An 18885-nucleotide genomic window follows, 5' to 3' on the forward strand; every position below is an offset into this window, starting at 1 on the left:
GCCTATTTTACACTTGCATGTGACACACATATGGCAAAATCGGCCAGGTTTTACCAACATCCTAACTATCGCTCTCTCTATATATTCTTGCTTTTCTGTTATTTTTCTTCATTTCACTTTGTAATATATAATTCTCTCCAATCACTAGATATTCTTTGAAAACCTAACTTTATGAGCAACAGAGACTCCAGAGAATGGATATCTGACCATCTTGAAAGCTGTAAACTTAGAACTTTCTGGAAGCTTCTAGGTGAGTTACATGGTCTGCAAGCTCTGAAGGCAAAGATGGGGATGCTTTTTGTCCAGGACAGGCCTGGGGACATTTCCATTTCTCACCTTGCTGCAACCTGTTCACAGTGATGAATCAGGGCCTTGGTTCCTCCTCTCACTTGAGAGAACTGACCTTTAATTTCTTTAGACTATTTGGAATGGCCACCTGCGTTCCCGAAGTGCAGAGCACATTCTCCCTGCTGAGACCCCAGGCTGGAGCAAGTGCCCATCCTTCCCAGCAAGTGGCGCCATCTAGATTTAGTTCTCTCCGGGGGACCAGTGCGGGGAGGCCAAGCGGTGTGCCGGTGTCACCCTATCTCAGTCCTCCATGTCCAGTGCTCTCCTCCCCATCTCCAGACCAGTCAGTGCTGCCTCCCTTCCATCGGTTTTAAATGCAAATGCTTTTTACTCTTGACTCTTTTTAAATATACTGAACTTGACCGACATGAAATGACTTGCAAACAGACATAGCTCCTATCTGTTTACATTAAAATTTTTCAGAAAGATATGTTTGTATTATATTAGAGCACAGTTTAGTCCTTTACAAAACTATCACTTGACTGAAACCATAAGTTTGAAGTTTCCTTATAAACAACAATATTCTACTGTATTTAAAAGTGGTTGTTTTGGCAGAACTTTCTAAGAGATCCTTTTTGTTTCCTTAAAAGAATATCATGAGAAAAAGATGGGATTAATGACCCTTATAAATCTTCACTTAGACTTTTGGCAAAAATAATAAAACTGCATTAATCTCTTCATCTTACTCAACTTAGAAAATAGCTCATCGATGTCATAAAATATGGCTCAAAATACAACATTCTAAGGTGGGAAGTTGTTCATTGTAAGATTCTATGGAAGCAGCTAACCAGCTTGGAAGGAGGGCTATCTTTTGGAGGGATGTCCATGAATATTCTCTTCTGACTCCTGACTTCTCTGGACCCAATCAATACCTAATCCCACCTGTCACTTGAAGGGCTTCAGGCTGTGTGAGCACACCTTGCCAGTGTTGGAGAAAGGGCTGGGTGTTTGGGGCTGAATTTTACTGATGTGACACCATTGACTGGTGTGGGGGTCCTTGGAAGGATGGTCCTTAAAGTTCAAACAATAGACTGGAGAGAAAACCGTGAACTCAAGCTCAGTTTAAAGTTTTGCTTTTGTTTTTTTAAAACCAGGGCTAACATTTTAGTACAATTTCCCAAGTCTGCCTGCCAAAGTTACCTGGGCCTGTCCTGGAGATTCTGAGTCTGTAGGAGGTGGGTGAGACCCTGGGGGCTTATGATCACTGGACAGAGGGGGAAGAACCACATCCCTACCCATATGCTATTTTCAGTGTTTATTCTGCTCATTCACTTTCTGGGACGAAGCAGTGAAGGGTCAGAGCCCTCTGGGATACAGTAGTGCAGCAGGAAACTGTGAGAAGGACCCATTATACCTTTGTTAGGCCATGTATCACTTCTCTGATATTGAAAAAGTTCAGAAGCCATCACGGTCTGGGTAGTGCCGGGAAGGAAGACTGAGGTATCTAACATTATTTGGTACAATGCCTGGCACATAGTAGACATTCAATAAATACCTGCTTGTTAACCATTGCATTCACCTGATGGGAGGTTTTTAAGTAGCTGAATTAGGAACTACAGCTCAATCCTTTCAGAAGACTCAGGGAGACAGTGGACACACAGCACTGATCCATGACAGGAGAGAAAGCAGGGTTGGGAGCTTCTCAGACTGTGTGGTGACTATCAGAAAGGCAAATGGCATATGTATGTTTTAAATTAAAGCTGTGTTTATGCTGGAACATACAGATCTAAAAGTTGTAGATGTTCCTGGAGGAGCCCTCAGGGGCCACAAACAGCAAGAGGACTAGAGCCTAAAAAATGCAAACACGGATGCATTCAAGTTATATTTAAGAATGGATTCCTACGAATCCTTACTCCAAACAAGATAGCTTCCCTAATCCTTCCTCAGAGCAAAATGATTTTGAACATACTTTGAAAAATTATGTGCTGTGATCTGAACAGATACGTCTGCATATTTATGTTGAATTAAAAACCTGCCAGGACAGAGTGTTGTGAGTTCTGTCCTGCTTTCTTATTTGTCGATTCCTGAGGAGAGTCATATCTTGGGTCGGTAGGATCTTTAGTGGCTGGTATGAACACAGTGTCCAGGGGAAGGTTGAACACATGGTCATATGTCCAGGAAGGTTGGACCAGTGGCCCCACTGTCCAGGCCACAGTAAGACGGGACAACCTCCGTAGCTGGAGTTCGGGGCCGGCAGCTACTACTCATACTATTCCTTTACCTGGGGGGCCACTGGGTGAAAGCTTCTGCCTTCCAGAGGCTCCCAGGGTAAGGACTAGAGGCTGTCATGATTCTGCTAAGGCTAAGAGCGGCTGCCTGCTGGTCTTTACCGCACTGCAGGCAGCCTATTTACAGCAGCTCGAGGTGAAGTCCGTCCGTTTTGAAGAGATCTGTCCAGCTGGACAGCTTTGTGAATTTATCAGAATTGCGCCCCAAGGCCTAACTCCTAATGTCATTCTGTTGGAGAATTGTGATTCTGAGCTCCCCCACTTGTAACAGTAAGTGCAAGGTTACATACCGAAATGGTTCAAAATATGTAGTGAACAATGTGTTAGGTTTTTGTGCATTTCTGCTCAGGTGCTCTTCTGACGTCACACCGACTGTGTGCATCTGTACCACCGGCCGGGCACCCCGCCTGTCCCTGGCAAGGGTCTCCATCAGTGTGCGGACCAACACCCGAGGAACTCGTGCCTGGGTTGGACACTGTATACAAGCTGGGACCTTAGAGCCTGCCTGGGACTCGTGAGACTTTTTTGAAGTTCCTGTCTGGGCTGGGCTGCGGGACAGGGGGGCGGCGCGTGATGCTCCCCCATCTGAACCATGAGAGCCCCACGGGAAAACTGTGCAGATGCGCGTGTGATTTTACCTCGCGTGGGAAGTACAGAGCCCCGTATCTGTCCGAGTGGGAGAAACAGTAACGCTGTCATTAGGGAAGGGGTCACTGCGCGCCGCAGCGAGCCACCGGCATTACCTGATCTTGGGATTTCTTTTTCTTCTTCTTCTTGCCCCAGCACCCGGAACTCTCCGTGTCTTTGCCATTGGCCTCCCCACAGAGCAGCCCGTCCAGCTCATCCGTGCCCATGTGCTGTCCCTGAGACGTTTCTGCTGCCAGCCGGTACGACAGGTTCCTTAAAATGCACACACAGTTTTCAACGGTCTGGAGAACCCAAAAAAAGAAAAAGGAAAAAAAAAAAAAGGAAAAGAAACAAAGGAGGAATGAATAAAAACTAACCAGCACTCCTCTACCCAGGAAAGCAGTCATTTCCACATCCCTGATTCTTTCTGGAGACATTAAGCTCCTGACTCCTGCAGGCTCCCTTGATAGCGACGGTGGAAAGAATTGAGAGAAGCCTGAGAAGGTCCTGAAAAGCTTTTCTTATCCCTGCTAGTTACTTTTATAAACAGCTGTCATTGCTGACTGGAGTTCACCGGTGAGCAGTTAAGAATCCACAACATGGGAGAGGTCCCAGATATGGTGCACGCATGCCCCGCTCCCCCCGGGACTGGGGCTCAGATGGCATACTCACATGCCCGTCAGCTCAGGGAGGGAGACCCTAGTATTTCCCACCCACTAGGGTGCTTTCTGGGAGTAAAAGGAGATACGGATATAAAGCTGTGGGGTCCCAGGCACTGAGTGCCAGGATCACCGGGGGCATGAACGTTTCCATGCTCCTGCTTTGTTTGGAGATGGCTGGAGCTCCTGCTTTCTTAGTATGGGGCTCACCCTGTGCTTGAGGACACACACTGTGGGGCTGGACACCTGTAAGGCCCTTGATCTCCATCCGTTGGCTGTGTGACTTGGACAATATACCCATCATTGGACACAGTAACTTCCTCTGTAAGATGGTCATAAGAGCACCCGTGTCTTGGCTTGCTGTGTGGACCAGGGGAGCCTGAGAATGAATGAACAGTGCCCCCTGCCCCTAGGGTCCATATCCATGTCTGTGAGCTGTGAAAAGGCTGGGTTGTGTGGCCAGGAGGAATGGAGGCTGCAGACAGAATGGTGGCTGTTCACCCGCTGACCTTCTGTTGGGAAGACTGTCCTGGATTATCCTGGTGGGCCCCTGAGGGTCCTATACATGAGAGAGGGTGGCCGAGGAAGTGCGGTGAAGTGGTGGGAGAAGGTGTGACCTCTCCTTGCGGGATTTGAAGATGGCAGAAGGGACCACAGCCACAGCCAAGGAATTGTGGGCGCCTCTAGAAGTGGGAGAAGACGAGAGAACGGATTCTCCCCTGAGCTTCCAGAAGGAATGCAGCCCTAGCAACATATTGGTTTTAGCCCAGCAAGACCCACTGGGGACTCCTGAGCCATAAAACAGTAAGATAATCAGTTTGGGTTGTTTTAAGCCACCATGTTTCTGGCAACTTGCTAGAGCAGCAACAGGAAACCAACCCAGTGTGTACATACTGAGAAGTGCTCCTGGCCCACAGTAAACACCATATGAGCCCTCAGACCACAAACAGTGGTCTAGACGGCCCTGTTGGCAAATCTAGAACATAGGACCAGGGCCCACGAGTCTAGGTTTGAGGCCTGGCTCTGCCGTTTCAGGAGCTATGTGGCCTTGGGGCCAAGTGCTTAATCTCTCTGTGCCTCCAGGTCCTTCCAAAGACCCTCTGAAATGCCATCAACATGGGAGGCGAGGCTTCACACATAACCTTCGGACCAACCTTTTGACCTTTGTCCCACAATTGATGAACGGTGGGAGGAGTAAAAATACACCCAATTTTTAAAAAGTCCCAATGGGGAAAGAAACTGAACGGAGCTAAGTTTTATTTAAAAGCTTGCCAGTTTGGTTATGGCTTCTCAGGCTTCTGCTGTGTGCAGCAGCAAGTGAGACAGAGAGCATGGCTCCGTTTCACAGGTCAAGGGGACGTGGCCGCTGGCCCAGAGGACCACCTCTGTCTGGTCCTGGGTCCAGCCTGGGTGGGGGGTGCCACACTGCTCTCCTCCCAGGACAGGAATCTGGGCCAATCTGTGTGTTTGCCTTGGCTACTGGGGGCAGGACAATCAACCAGGAAAACTGGTTTCCAGGATCTGTCTCTGGAGCCTTTGCCATTCCAGATCTGTCTTGTCAGCTTTTCAAGGTTTCACGGCAGCTAATCCCACAGGCCTTGAGTCAACTTGATTTTCTATTTCAAGCATCCTCTCAGCATCAAAAAAGGAACCGGCATGAAAGCAGGTAAACACAGGACGATGCATGAAAGAGAGAAAAGTCTCTCCCTGAAAGGAAAATGTTATGGCATAAGTCAGAACGATTTTTAAATCAGCTCAAACTGATTTTTCTAACATCAAAGACTTGGGAGAATCAACTTCTTTCTCAGCCTGCTGTTCGTCTTCCCCGGGGGCATCTCCGTGCCTCTGTTTAACAAATGACTACCCGGGAACACATCCACAGCCATTTCCAGAAATGCTTTATAATCTACCTGTGGCTGGGGGCCATGTGGGAGAAGCTGGAGGGGGAGAAGTGGAGGTGGCGGAGGGAAGGGGGTGCAGAGGAGAGGACGGGAGGGGCGAGGGAGTCGCCAGGCCTGAGCTGCTCTCTCTAGCCAGGCCTGCCGTGGAAGGGTCACCCACTCAAGCTCTTCTCTCTACGGGAGTGGGGAAAGAGCACAGAGAAGCAAGGCGGCTACCGCCCTTCTCTGGGACACCAGGAGAAGGCACACGGCCCCTGGTGGCTCTGCTTTGGACATCCATTGCTGTCACCAGTGCTTTTAGCCGCTCCTCTGGGACACAAGCATCATTTCGACTCCTTATTTTCTATCACAAAGGGCTGATTTGGAAGTTGTCTGTGGATTGCGCTACGGTAGGGTGACCCATTCAGCAAACAGTCCCAATTACAGGCGCTGAGCTGAGTTTGCATGGATTCTAGGCCCTTTAACACTGGCTTTTAAGAGAATGTGTGCTCCTTCCTCCTCTACCTTGTCCTTGTAAAAGCTAATATGGGACCAGGCAGAGGGCCAGGTGGGACACTGGGGGACCATAATATGTTAGACCTTCATGGAACGTTCTGGCCAGAAAGTCACTACTAAGTCACTTGGGACTTCTGGTCCATTCAGAAGCTGTTAACGATCCTCTTCATCCTGAAGTTGGGGGTACCTGGGGACAGTCCCCAGTGAGCACGAGCGGGAGGTGACACACCCACACAAGCCTGGGTCTCCTGCAGCTTCATCAGAAATCACCGTGTCTTCTCCCTGCCGCCCTCAACACTCCAAGAGATTCCAGGTTCCTCCTTTGAATACAACGTGGACATTAAATGAGGGGGTCTCCCAGGGGCTCCAGGGGTCTAGCCGTCTACCACATCAGAAAAGAGGCGTGGGGATTCCCAGCACTTTGTTTAGGGACCATGCTTCCGAAGGCTACCTTCCCACCAGTGTTGGCCTGGGCACCTGGCCAAGGCAAGAGGCTGTGGAGTCTGATTTTATTTTCAACCCCAAGGTCCAGTCTTAAAGCTCTCTTTGTATCCATCCCAGTAGGAGGCTTCGGATCCCGATGCTGAAGTCTTTACTGTTCTGAATGTGGAGATCCTGGACATGGCAGCCTTCCTGAATTACCTCCTGCAGCTCGTTTAAAGATCTTTGGTCTATTATGTTAACAAGCATCTGTAAATACTCAAGATGTCTCGACTGGTCAAGTTTTTTTAGGGACTTAACTTTCTTATCAGCGATATTAAAAGTTCTAAAATGGCTATAAAGGGTATTTACAAGAGGGGTTGATTAAATTTTAGTGCTTCATGTTCCGTCTTCAGAAACCGGTAACACTTGCAGTCAGTTCACAGATGCCCGTGTAACTCGACGGTGGTGACCGGATGACAGACCGCGTTCATAACTGCAGCAGACTAGTACTCAGAGGGCTGGGGTTCCAGAAGGTGTGTGCACCCACAATGATAGGGAGGAGGGCTCGGCTATCAGCAATTGTCTCAATTTCTCAGCCATTCCACCGTGCAGGCAAGGTGGAGAACTGGGAAGTCTTTCCCCATGCCCATTGGTAACGTAGAGGATAAAACCACTCTTACCTGTTCTTTACCTGACTTTGTAACTTAATCACGTTTCATCGTCTTCCTGATCAGAGTCCATTTCAAAGCTGTAGCTAATCTACCGACGTGGGCTCTCAGTCGAGGACACACAACAAATCACCTGATGAACTTTTAAAGGAACGCAGATCTGAGAGCAGAGGGGGACCCTCCAAGTCAGAGGGCTGTGACGGCGTCTAGGCACATGGCTGGGGGTTTACACCAGGACGAGTTCTGTTCCCCTGGGGGACACTGGGCAATGGTCGGAAACACTTTTGTTTGACATCGCCGGGAAGGGAGATGCGATTGGCATCCAGCAGGGAGAACCAAGGTTGTTGCTCAACTTCTTACAAGGCACAGCCGGCCCCACAACATGGAAGAACTTGGTCCCAAATGCCAAAATGTGGCTCTGGAGAAATTCTCATTGAGAATGTATCGCATGGGTCACTTAAAAAGCATCAGTAAAGTCTCCGTGTATATCAGGATGTTATTCCTGACGATTTTAGATCGAATCAAAACCAAACAAAAAGCAAATGAAGGCAAAACAAAGTGACCTCCCACAGCGCAAAAGCCCACCCAGTCCTATTCTGCTTTCTGACCTGAAACACTGACTAGATGCTGCGTGAACATGTGGACATTCCTATTCACTTAGATTGTGACCAAGGTTCTTCAGTCTTAAGGCATTTCTAAAATGGCATTCGATACAATTAACATTTGTAAAAAGCTAACTTGTAAGAATACAGAATTATTCAAATCTCAGGTAATTTTAATATTCCTGTCTCTTGAAAGCAGACTTTATAAACTAAAACTGGAAGCTTTTACACAGTGGATAATGTGGTGTGCAAATGTTTACACACTCATCTGGTTGGAGGAGCTCAGAACAATCCATGCTCCTATTCATTATTAATGGAGATGTAGGTGTCTAATTCTAGGCTAGGATTAGAAGTCATCCAGAAAACGCTGGATTCCTATGGGGAGAGTGAAGGCATTAAGCACAGCATTAGCTCTCCGCTGTTGTTAGCCATTGCTTAGTCCCTTGAGCATCTTTAGTCTCTAAGATGTTCAATCTATGCAAACACAACAAACCTTGCTGTCGATCTCGCTGCTCCCCAGCGCGGACTGGATCACGTAGAGCAGCGCGTCTGTGAGCCCGTCACATTCCCGCATCCTCCTGCGGGCCTCCTCTCCGGCTGAGCTAACATTCCTGCAAAGCAAAAAGCAGCGTCAGCGACCTCCGCGGGGGTCCCCCAGGGAACCTTCTTCCACTCCTGCCTCCATGTTTAACCAAGAACACAGCATGAACGAGGATGGCTGGCTGGCACCAATGCACCCTGGAACCGGCTGAATCTCGGGCATCTGCCGTACAGCTAGCGACAGGGGGAGACAGACTCCCGAACGTGTGATCTAGGATGGTCCCATGACCAAGGAGGATGGAGACTCTTAGAAAGTCTTCGAGGTTTACTCCACTGACAGTGGAAGAGGGAAACCAGAAACTCTTTGACTCAAAGCCTTCTTCGTTGAGAAATGTGAAAGAATGTTTTCCAGAGTCAGAGCTCCCAACTTACTGGAATGTTTTAGCGATCTGATTTCACCTGCCTCAATACACCTACCTCAGTCCCGCCAGCAGTAAACTTCTAGGATTTTATTCTAAGAACATAGGGAGGGTTTTCTGTGAAAATTTAAACAATGGGATGCCCATGGCGCCTTTGATGGGCGGGAGTGGCCCACGATCCTTCCTATACCAGTGGACGTTGAGCTTAAGCCAACAGAAGCGGGGGACGGTCAGGGAAGATGCAGTCGGGAAGCAGAGAGATCTCCTACTCCTACAGAAGACATGAGACAAGCCTCGTCAAGGGTTGGGGTGCTTTTAGTGACCCCCGCCACCTGAGGGCACATTTTCCCTCTCCTACCCAGGGGTAGGATTTGGCTCAGGTAGAGAACTTCTGCAGTCACTCACAGAAAACACAGCCTGTTGGAGGGATGCTGGAGGTGAGTTAAGAGAAGGTGCAAAGGGGTTGAAGGAATTTAGAGACCACAGGGAAGCGTGATCTCTCAAGAATGACCCAGCAGGGCAACGGCTCTCCAGCCTGGCTGGTAGCGGGATCACCTGGAGGAGACTGCCAGGCCCCACTGTGGGCTCTTGGGCGGAGCTGGAGAGCTTCCATTTGGTGACGCTGAGGTTGAGAACTACAGCTCGGACCCCGGCTCCAGGGAGAGGGTTGGGTCGAGGAGGGCGGCGCTCTTTGCTGACTGCTGGGTGCGGCCACGTGGCTGGACTCAAGAACCAGGCGCTGGGCAGAGCCTGCCGGAGACACTGACCAGTGTGAGTCTCCCGCCCACACTGTAACAGACACAAGTCTTCCCGTCTCGTTCTCAAAATGTCCTTCAAAGTTACACTTCATTCTGTTTTACGGATGAGAACACTGAGGCACTGAGAGCCCCGAGGCAGTAAAGCGGAGTGGCTGGACCAGACCCCTGGTCTCAGGAAGAGAGGAAGGCGAGGCCTTCAGGTTGACGCCCAGTGTGGACACACCACTTTTTTCAAGGAATGAAAGTAAAATAGGCCCAAGGCTAAAATGCTAAATGCTAAAATGCTACCGAACATAAATGTTCTCTTCGATTATCTAGAAGGTTCTACAGGATGTGTTTAAATAGGATCTCTCTGCATTCGAATGTAAGACTGGGAAAGGTTATTCAATTCAAATTAGTATTTTTGGCATTTGCTGATCTTAAAATATAAACAAAATTTCTCAGTTCCTTAGATAATATAACTGGGCAAACATTGATGGTATTTTTATGTAAAGTGTTATGACACCCCCTGGGGGGGCCCACCCTCATTTCTGACAGGATAGGGAGGGAGGAAGAACTATCCGCAGGAAGAAACTGGAAGACTGTTGTTCTATGCTGGAAGGATGGCCTTTGTGAGAGAGCCTTTTTAGACCATTCCTCCTTGAGAAGATTTTCGCCAGGTCGAGCATTGAGGCTGTCAGAGTAATAGGCTTGTCAGAAATTCAGACCTCTTTGGGCAGAAGAATGCTGGATGGCCACGTGCGCCTGTGTGTTTAAGTCTTGCCTCCGTACTTTGAGGGGGTCGTGTTTCCCATGACAGAATGATGGCATTCAGTCTTGAAAGTGCCTTAGGGGTAGCTCTGGACACCCCAGTCTAAAACTCCTCCTCCATGGCTGGTGAGTGCTCAGTCTTTCTCCTGAGTAGCCTAACGGTCAGGACCGACTGCAGCCTGGTTCACAAACACACTTGGAAGTGATCAGCCCATGTTCAGTGGTAATCAATGAACAGGTGGGCAACCGAGAGAAAAATCAGGAACTTACAACTCTGTCAACTTTATGAGTTATGAATGTTAATCTGAGCAGTCTTCTTTATTCTGTTTGATTCTAGTCTAGTCACCTCCAAAATTAAAAAGTTATTACCCATCTGCTATATTAAAATGTGCAGGATGTTGAGGGCGCCCGACTGGCCCCGATAGTGGAGCGGGCAACTCAGTCTTGGTGCTGTGAGTTCGTTCGAGCCCCATGTTGGGTGTCAAGGTTACTTAACAATAACATCTTTAAAAAATGTGTAAGATACTGAGAAATGAGAAAGGCTGGTAAGTTAGGGTCCCCGTAGAGAAGGAGAAATGAGGACACACATGATGAAGTTCTAGAACCTAGGTGAGGTTCGGTGGGCTGAGGTCCAGAGCCGATGACCAAGAAAGAATTCTTGAGACATCTTTGGTGCAAAATGATGGTTTATTAAAGCCCGGGGACAGGGCCCGTGGGCAGGAAGAGCTGCTGCCCCGGGCTGTGAGGGATGGCAGGTTATGTACCCTGGAGTTGGGGGAAGGTGAGGGGAATGGAGGGTTCAGTAGAGTTTTCATATGCTAAAGAGGGCCTACAAGGTGCCAGGATGTCCCAGGCCTACCTGAGGTCTTGCCCTTGCGGCTTGATCAATGTTGTCTTTAGACCAGCCATTAACATTAAGATAGGTGGGAGACTTTTTGGTGGGGTGTCACAATCCTGCTATCCATCTTTGTTAGTGAGATTTAGGACATTTGTAAGCCAAGGGAGACTCCTGTCTTGCAGGACTGTGAGCTCTGCAAGTTAACTATTTGCTTATTGTTCATGGCAGTCAGGGCTGCCGGAGGGATGCTACACATATGATTGAGGGGGAGCGGAGGGAGAGGGGGTGCAAGGCGCCAGCTTTTGCTTTGTCTTCAGCCAGCCTCGCGCTCCCTCATCACACACACATATACACACAAACGTATATGTGTAAACACACACAACATACATAAGTAAACACACACATACACACCCCCCTATGATACAGAGGGAAGGAGGGAGTTACCACAGCGTCTGCCGGTATGATGATGCTCAGTACATGTTTTTAAATAGAATGAGGTGCGCATGTGTCTTTTAATCAATGATGTCCCAGAAACCTTTGGGGTTGGGTTCACTTTTAAGCCACTATTCCTGAATGAGGAAACATATCAGAAGGTACCCCTGGCTTTACACTCTAAAGGGGAGGAGAGTTTCCTCTTTCTCCTTCCCCCCACAAAACAGATCTACTATATTATACATGTTTCATTGGTTAAAAATTTAAAAAACCAACTAACTTTGTGTATTGGTCACCATAACAGTTAACTGTAATTATGGTCCTAAGTAAGTGACGATGAGCTAGTGTTCAACCTACAAAGTTCCTCCCTCCTGCTGCACTTAAAACCATCTTCTGCCCTTCTTGACGTCTGATGAGAAACTGGTACAGCAAAATTCCACACGTAAACATACCATTAAAACAAATACTTGACAGATCATTTATAAAAAGCACACAGACGGTATGATCGCTTTTCCTTAGAAATGATCTTCATAATCTTGATTGAATTGTCAGTTTACATGTTATTTGGAAATTTCTGCCTATTTTCTACCATCTTTTTATCTAATTGATAAAAAAAGAAACAATTTATTTTTACTTCTTACAATTAAAAGATATAAAATCTCTTACGATCTCCTCTGTTCCAGTGTAACTTGTTAAACTGCTTCATTTTCCCTATCTTCGGTGCTGTTTGACATCTCGTTTCTCAGCTTCCATCACTCACTGAGCTTATTAAGAACAAATTCAATATACGCCGCTCTCGTAGGATCCCAAGTGGCCCTTGTTCCCTAAGTTCAAAGGAATGAATGCTGCCTGGCACACGGAAGACCTCATCTCACGTGTCTCTACTTCTGATGGGAGGATATACACAGTCAAACTGCAGAGAAGACCCACGGATGAGGACTTTAGCAACGACTCCACTTGAAATCAGCCTCTCTTCTCCACACTGCCCTTGCTCTGTGAATCTTACTGGTCGCCCCTGACTTCAGATTAGAGTTATTTCAGCTGTGACCTTCTTGCTGCATGGGAACCTCTGGAGGGCAGAGAGCGTGTCGTTGCTGTCTGTATACACAGGAGGTAGCTGAGTGCCCGACCCCAGCTAGCTGCTGGGGCAAGTTGGTTATAACATGTGCATTCAGCTCTTCCATTGGGCTGGAATTCCTGTGATGGATTTCCCTCTGCCCTCTGTACTCTTTGGATGATATCAGATGTCGGTTACATCAAGGATGCGGCTTCTTGGGGCGCCTGGATGGCTCAGTGGGTTAAGCCGCTGCCTTTGGCTCAGGTCATGATCTCAGGGTCCTGGGATCGAGTCCTGTATCGGGCTCTTTGCTCAGCAGGGAGCCTGCTTCCTCCTCTCTCTCTCTGCCTGCCTCTCTGCCTACTTGTGATCTCTCTCTGTCAAATAAATAAAATTAAAAAAAAAAAAAAAAAGAATGCGGCTTCTTATGCTGTGGCGGTCCTCTGCCACTCCAGTCCCCACCCTGGATTACTCAGGTCAGACTCAATTTGGGAAGAAAGAAAAAAAGAAAAGACAACTCAAAATAGCATGTGGTCTCTCAAGCCAGTATCATATCTCAAACTAAACCAGTCTGAGATATAAGCTTTCTTAGGACTGTTGACGATATTGATCATACGCACTGGAGAGCACTGCACCACGTTGCAGCTAAAGCCAGTCAGGTCCATCCCCATCACCTTGACGCCTAGGTCCTTCCGGCCCATCTCTGGGCTGGGGCTTCCTGGGCTACTTAGTCTCATCTCACCAGCAGAGTCCAGATGTTGGGTCTCTGGGGCCCTGGGCTGAGCTTCTGAGACCACACACCAGTGTGAGGACCGGGATGGGGTTGCCGGGATTTTCAGAGAGCAGAGCTCAGACTGTTTCAAGAAATATGGGTGGTCCCAAGTCAAAGCTGAAATACAAAGCGACACACTCAAGAAGGCCTTGATGCCAACACAGCAGGGCCGGTGGGGGAGGGGCAGAATCCATCATGGATGACAGCACAGAGTAGACCAGGAGTGCCAGAGCTGGGTCTGGGGATATGAGGGACTCCCAGGGGCTTGAGCCTCTGTACCCTCAACCACAGATAAGGAGAGTCTGTCTGGGGATCGGAGGCTGTGTCAACCCCCACCCACCACTCCCAACAGCAACGCTTTCTTTCCTGCATCTCGGCCCACTGCCTTGGAGCAGTCATGCTCAAAGGTCTACAGTTGGTCCAACCTCTGCCTCGGCCCTTCACCCCCTCTTTGTTGTTCCAGGCACAAGCTTCTAGGACACCTGCAACACATGACGTTTGAGGCTGGTCCCCAGCGATGCGGGCAGCATCACTTCTTTCTTTCTGCCCCTCACTTCCTGCTGTACAGCACTTAGTAGGAACCGAGCGGATAATGAGGAAGTGCTCGGTGCCCAGCTGTTCGCAGGCCTGCCTGCCTCCTTCCGGACCAGCAGCCGTTTCCCGAAGCCATGTGGCTACCTGGGAACATAGGCCAATGTCTGTGTGTCCGGGAACGCTGTGGTTCTCAGAAACAGGCCTCCCCAGCGGACGATGTCCTGTGTAGAGGCTGAGAAGCCTGCTCAAGTTAGCTGGGCTCCTTGAGGGCCTAGTTTTTGGTATATTCCCTAACACCAGACCTGTGCATAGCCCAGAAGTTCTCAAACCTCCACGGCACCCAAATCATCTCTGCAACTGGATTAAAACGGAGAAGCCCAGGTCCTTACCCTCTCAGCGTGCTCTCTTAGCTCTCTGGGTGACGCCCCGCACGCTGGAGCATGAGAACCTCTTGCTTCGCAGGAAATCCAACAGCAGGAAATTGAAATATTTGTTAAATGACCATGTAACTGTCCACTGTGTGCTACATGATCCATAAACTCTTACAGATACTCCTAAAGGTTTCCTCTTCCTAACGGGGGCAGGTTTGGGTGGTGGAGGTGGGCACATGTCCCACGACGACGTATACATTTATTTTAATTTAAAATCAATTAATTAACATAGAGTGTGCTATTACTATCAGTGGTAGAGTTTAGTGATTCATCAGCGGCATCCCACACCCAGGGCCCATCACAGCATGTCCCCTCCTTAACGCCCATCTCCCAGTTAGCCCATCCCCCACCTACCTCCCCTCCAGCAGCGATGCATTCAGACCGACTGTCATGGGGTCCCAACAGGCAGACTGTGAAAATCTTGGAACTAACTCTAAATGTGTGAGGGGAAATCTAAGCAAAGCACCAATGTGCATCATCTCAACTTCCTGACCACGTGATGACCAAGGAACTCTGTAGCTTCTCATAAATGACGTGGTCTGAGTTAAGCACGAGAATGGGCAATGGTAGCAATCATGCTCAAGCCATGCTCCCATGAAGTAGGCTTGCTTTTGCTTTAGCTAAAAACATTCCATGTTAAAGAGATCCTTCCATCCACACATCTAAATCAGGAGTTGAGAACTTTTTCTGTAAGGAGCTGGAGAGTGAATATTTCAGGTTTGGGAATCTCATAGGTCTCTGTAACTTCTCTTCCTCCTCCTTCTTTTAAGAACCTTTTAAAAATTTAAGACCCACTCTTATCTACAGCCATACAAAATCATATCATGGGTGGGGTTTAGCTCATGGGCCCTAGTTTGACAACCCCTGACCGAGATTCTCATCGGAAGCCCCATTAGAGGATTCAGGAGGAGTCTCTGAAGCCCTGATACTATCCTCAAAATTTCATATCGTTTTATACAAATGCTACGTGCATGGGTTTTTGTTTGTTTTTGTTTTTGTTTTTGTTTTTTCTGTGATAAAGGAATAGGACTTGCATTGTATTCTGAGGCTGGGACCCCGAAATCCCAAGAACCTCCAGTCAAAATCAGCAGTGCCCTTGGTCTGAGCAGAACATTGCTGTCCTAAATCTAGAACTCTAGCTGCAAGATTCAGACACATTTGTCTCCATGGGTAAATAGTAACTATGCCTTCTTCTGTCCTTCAAAAATCCCTGGGAAAGCTTGTGGGTGGGTTCCAAAATCACTGACCGAGAAACCCCAGATCTCTTCTTCCATGTGGGAAAGCCGAGTGTGCAGGGTTGGGGAGGAAGGGGTCTTCTGGCCAGTCAGCTGGGTCAACACAGCGACCCATGTCCAGCCCAACCACTCACTCCAGGTCAGTGGTTACAGGGTCCATGGGGACAGTGTGAGCCCTGCCAAGTCTCAGAGCAGCCACCACAGAGAAGGGGTGACCACCACAGAAAACATTAGAGTTCATCCTCTTCATCTATAGCTTCTCTGCAGAAAGACAGAGTTCATTTCCTTATTAATCAATAACTTCAACAAAAATGGATTCTCTCGTGCACCTGCCGTGGTCTCATAGCTGGGGCTCCCCAGGTGTGAAGGCACACGCCTTGCCTGGGTCTACTCATCTGTAATGTGCGGATGGGGATGTCTGAGTCACTAGCTCGTGCGGTGACACAGTCCAGTGCTCCGGACCTGGCACTGATTCTTCGCAGTAAATGTCAACCACTCCAGCTGCTTCTCACAGAGACATCCACACAAGAGCGAGAGAGACCCCCTACCTGGAACATGGACGGCAGGCACACGGAGAGGATAAGGGGCGAGCACAGAAGAGACTGGAAGGTTTCATGGCAACAGTGACAACCTCATTGTTTACATTTTCATCACTCATTTAAAAAAAAAATCTGAAACTATTGTAAAAGTATTCAAACAATGGGGAAAATAAATGAATAAAAGTGAACATCCTCACTCTTTTCTTCCCCTCTGTCCAAGGGAATCACAGGGACTCTGTGAGGTTTAACATTCAAGATTATTTTCTATTCCTGCAAATAAACTGTGTAGGTATGTTTTTGCTTTTCACCATAGTGGCTCATCAGACACCTTGCTTGATTTTATCCCGTATTTTCTTTTAAAGAGAGAGAGAGAAAGAAGCAGGTGTATGGCAAGGAGAGAGGGAGAAACTCATGCAGGCTTCATGCTCAGTGTGGAGCTTGACATGGAGCTTAGTCTCATGATCTTGAGGTCATGACCTGAGCCAAAACCAAGAGCTGGATGCTTACCTGACTGAGCCATCCAGGCACCCCTTCTTTTATCCTTTAAAAGCCTATCTCTGCCTCTTTTCATGACTGTACCTACCTATTTACTCTATTCAAAGAATGACTTTGGATATTCCATGTATAAATATTTCATAACTTATAATTTAAGAAATGATTACCCTATTAAAAGACATCCAAGTCATCTTTAATTTTTGGCCATAATAAGTAACATTGAACAGAGATTTGGAGGAGTTATGGGTTTTGTGAGATGGACCCTATGGAACCAGAAGAAAGGATAACAGATCAATCAGTACAAAGCAACAAACCAATCCACTTGGACCAGGTACTGACACTGCTCTACAAGGCCAAGTCTTGGGATAGAAAGAAAAGAACGCCTGGCCCTTGTCCTTCAGAGTTCACAGTCTGGCAGGGAAACAGACACATCTCTGGTGTGCCAGGATCTCATCCACGTGAAACCAGCGGTAGGAAGACATGGGAACCAATCTCCCTTGGAAATGATGCCTGGGTGTGCCTAGAAAAGAAACCTTGGCTGAGATGGATGGAAGTCTTACTACTCAGCTTTAAGTTATAGTTAAAAATCTTTGCTGAGGTTGTACTTCTGTAAATTTGGATATCAACTGTTTTCCTTAACATCTGTAGAGCATGCATGGGTTGGATTTAAGAATGCAGAGTACAGTAATGAGTTCTTAGCAAGAAAGCATTGTATGCATACTTAGTGGAATGGACCTTGAATTTGAAGGGCAAGATGTAAACGACACATACAGGCTCAGGGGCAGTTTCCAGTGAACAGCCTGTGTCAATACCAACCAAGTACATCCATGATGTGTGGGGGCTCCAGGCCACTCTTGGCATGGGCAGAGGGAGGACGCGTCGGGAGAGGTGGCGGTCTGTGCAACTGCCAGTTCCAGCATGTGCATCTCCATCTTCACTAAGGCCTGGCACGGTAAGCCAGCCCTTGTGCTTAGCAAATCCACAGACTCCTGCTTCACCAGGGTCAATCTTCCTGATGCTCTTTGCCTAAACCACATGACTGGTGCTGAGTCCTTTTTGACCTCCAGCTATCAAGAGGGAACCAAAGCAAGGTTCCCCTCACCTGCCTGGTGAATTCAAGTCATTCAAGAGGCTCTTCCAGTGTTGCCATTTTCTGATGTGGTACCCTGAGTGCGGAGCCATGGATGCCAGAAGAGACATCCCTGACCTTGAAACCTCACGGGGGTGTGCGGGGCTGGATTTCCAAACTTGGAACCAGTTCTCTATTTTATTTTCCATTTCTCCCCTTCTGGAACTGGCATGTCTCTAATTATCATCCTATGCCTGTCCCACCAGCGCTTGTTGGGAGAGATAAGCTGTTCTTTTGGTATAATGGCCCCCAGAAGATGTTTATGTCCTAATGCCTGGAATGAATGAATAGGTTACTGTAAATGGAAGAAGGGACTCCATGGAGGGCATGAAAGGTATGGATTTTACAATAGGGAGATTCCCCCTGGATGATCCCCATGGACCCAAGGAGCATTAAGAACAGGGTGCATTCTCTGGGTGGAGCCGGTGCGATGCAGTAGAAGGGAAAGTCAGAGAGAGCTCAGGCATGAAGGATTCAACTCCCCATGGCTGGCTGTGACCCGGAGGGGGCCATGTGCAAGGCTGAGAGAGAGGCTGCTAGCTCTCAGCTGACAGCCTACAAGGAAACAGGGACTGTGATCCCACAGCCAGAAGGAATTAAGTTCTGGCCACAACCTGAAGAAGCTTGGACAAATCTCCCAAGAGCCATTAGTGAGGAACACAACCCTGCCGACCCCTTGATCTTAAATTGGTGAGGATGGTGTCGGACTTCTAACTCACAGGAACCATAGTATATGAAGTCTGTGTCGTCCTAAGTCACTAAGCTTGCGGTCATTTGTTACAGCAGCAGTTGGAAACTAGTACAGTACCTTTTGCTTGTTTTACTCAAGAGTAAATGAAAATCTTCTTGACACACGTCTATGCATTTCACAGCCCAGCCTTTCCCTGGAAAACGGCTTATCTGTCGTGGACTCACACAAGTTTTGAGAACGTATTTCCAGATGACCAAAAAAAAAAAAAAAAGTATTGTTTTGATCAAGACCAAAATGCTACCTATATGAGGTTC

General features: G+C 47.9%; 1 protein-coding gene across 5 annotated transcripts in view; it reads right to left on the minus strand.

Annotated features, from left to right (window-relative positions):
• Positions 1 to 18885, minus strand: part of CTNND2 (catenin delta 2) — a 907536-nt gene that overhangs the window by 121081 nt on the left and 767570 nt on the right. For all 5 annotated transcript variants that reach the window (XM_059173665.1, XM_059173663.1, XM_059173667.1 and 2 more), the window contains 2 exons: positions 8445 to 8562; positions 3320 to 3505 (listed from right to left, as the gene is read on the minus strand). In XM_059173665.1, the coding sequence (XP_059029648.1) occupies positions 3320 to 3505; positions 8445 to 8562 (304 nt within the window). The remainder of the gene's footprint in view (positions 1 to 3319; positions 3506 to 8444; positions 8563 to 18885) is intronic.

The sequence above is a fragment of the Mustela lutreola genome, chromosome 5, assembly GCF_030435805.1.
Source record: "Mustela lutreola isolate mMusLut2 chromosome 5, mMusLut2.pri, whole genome shotgun sequence".
Lineage (NCBI taxonomy): Eukaryota > Metazoa > Chordata > Mammalia > Carnivora > Mustelidae > Mustela > Mustela lutreola.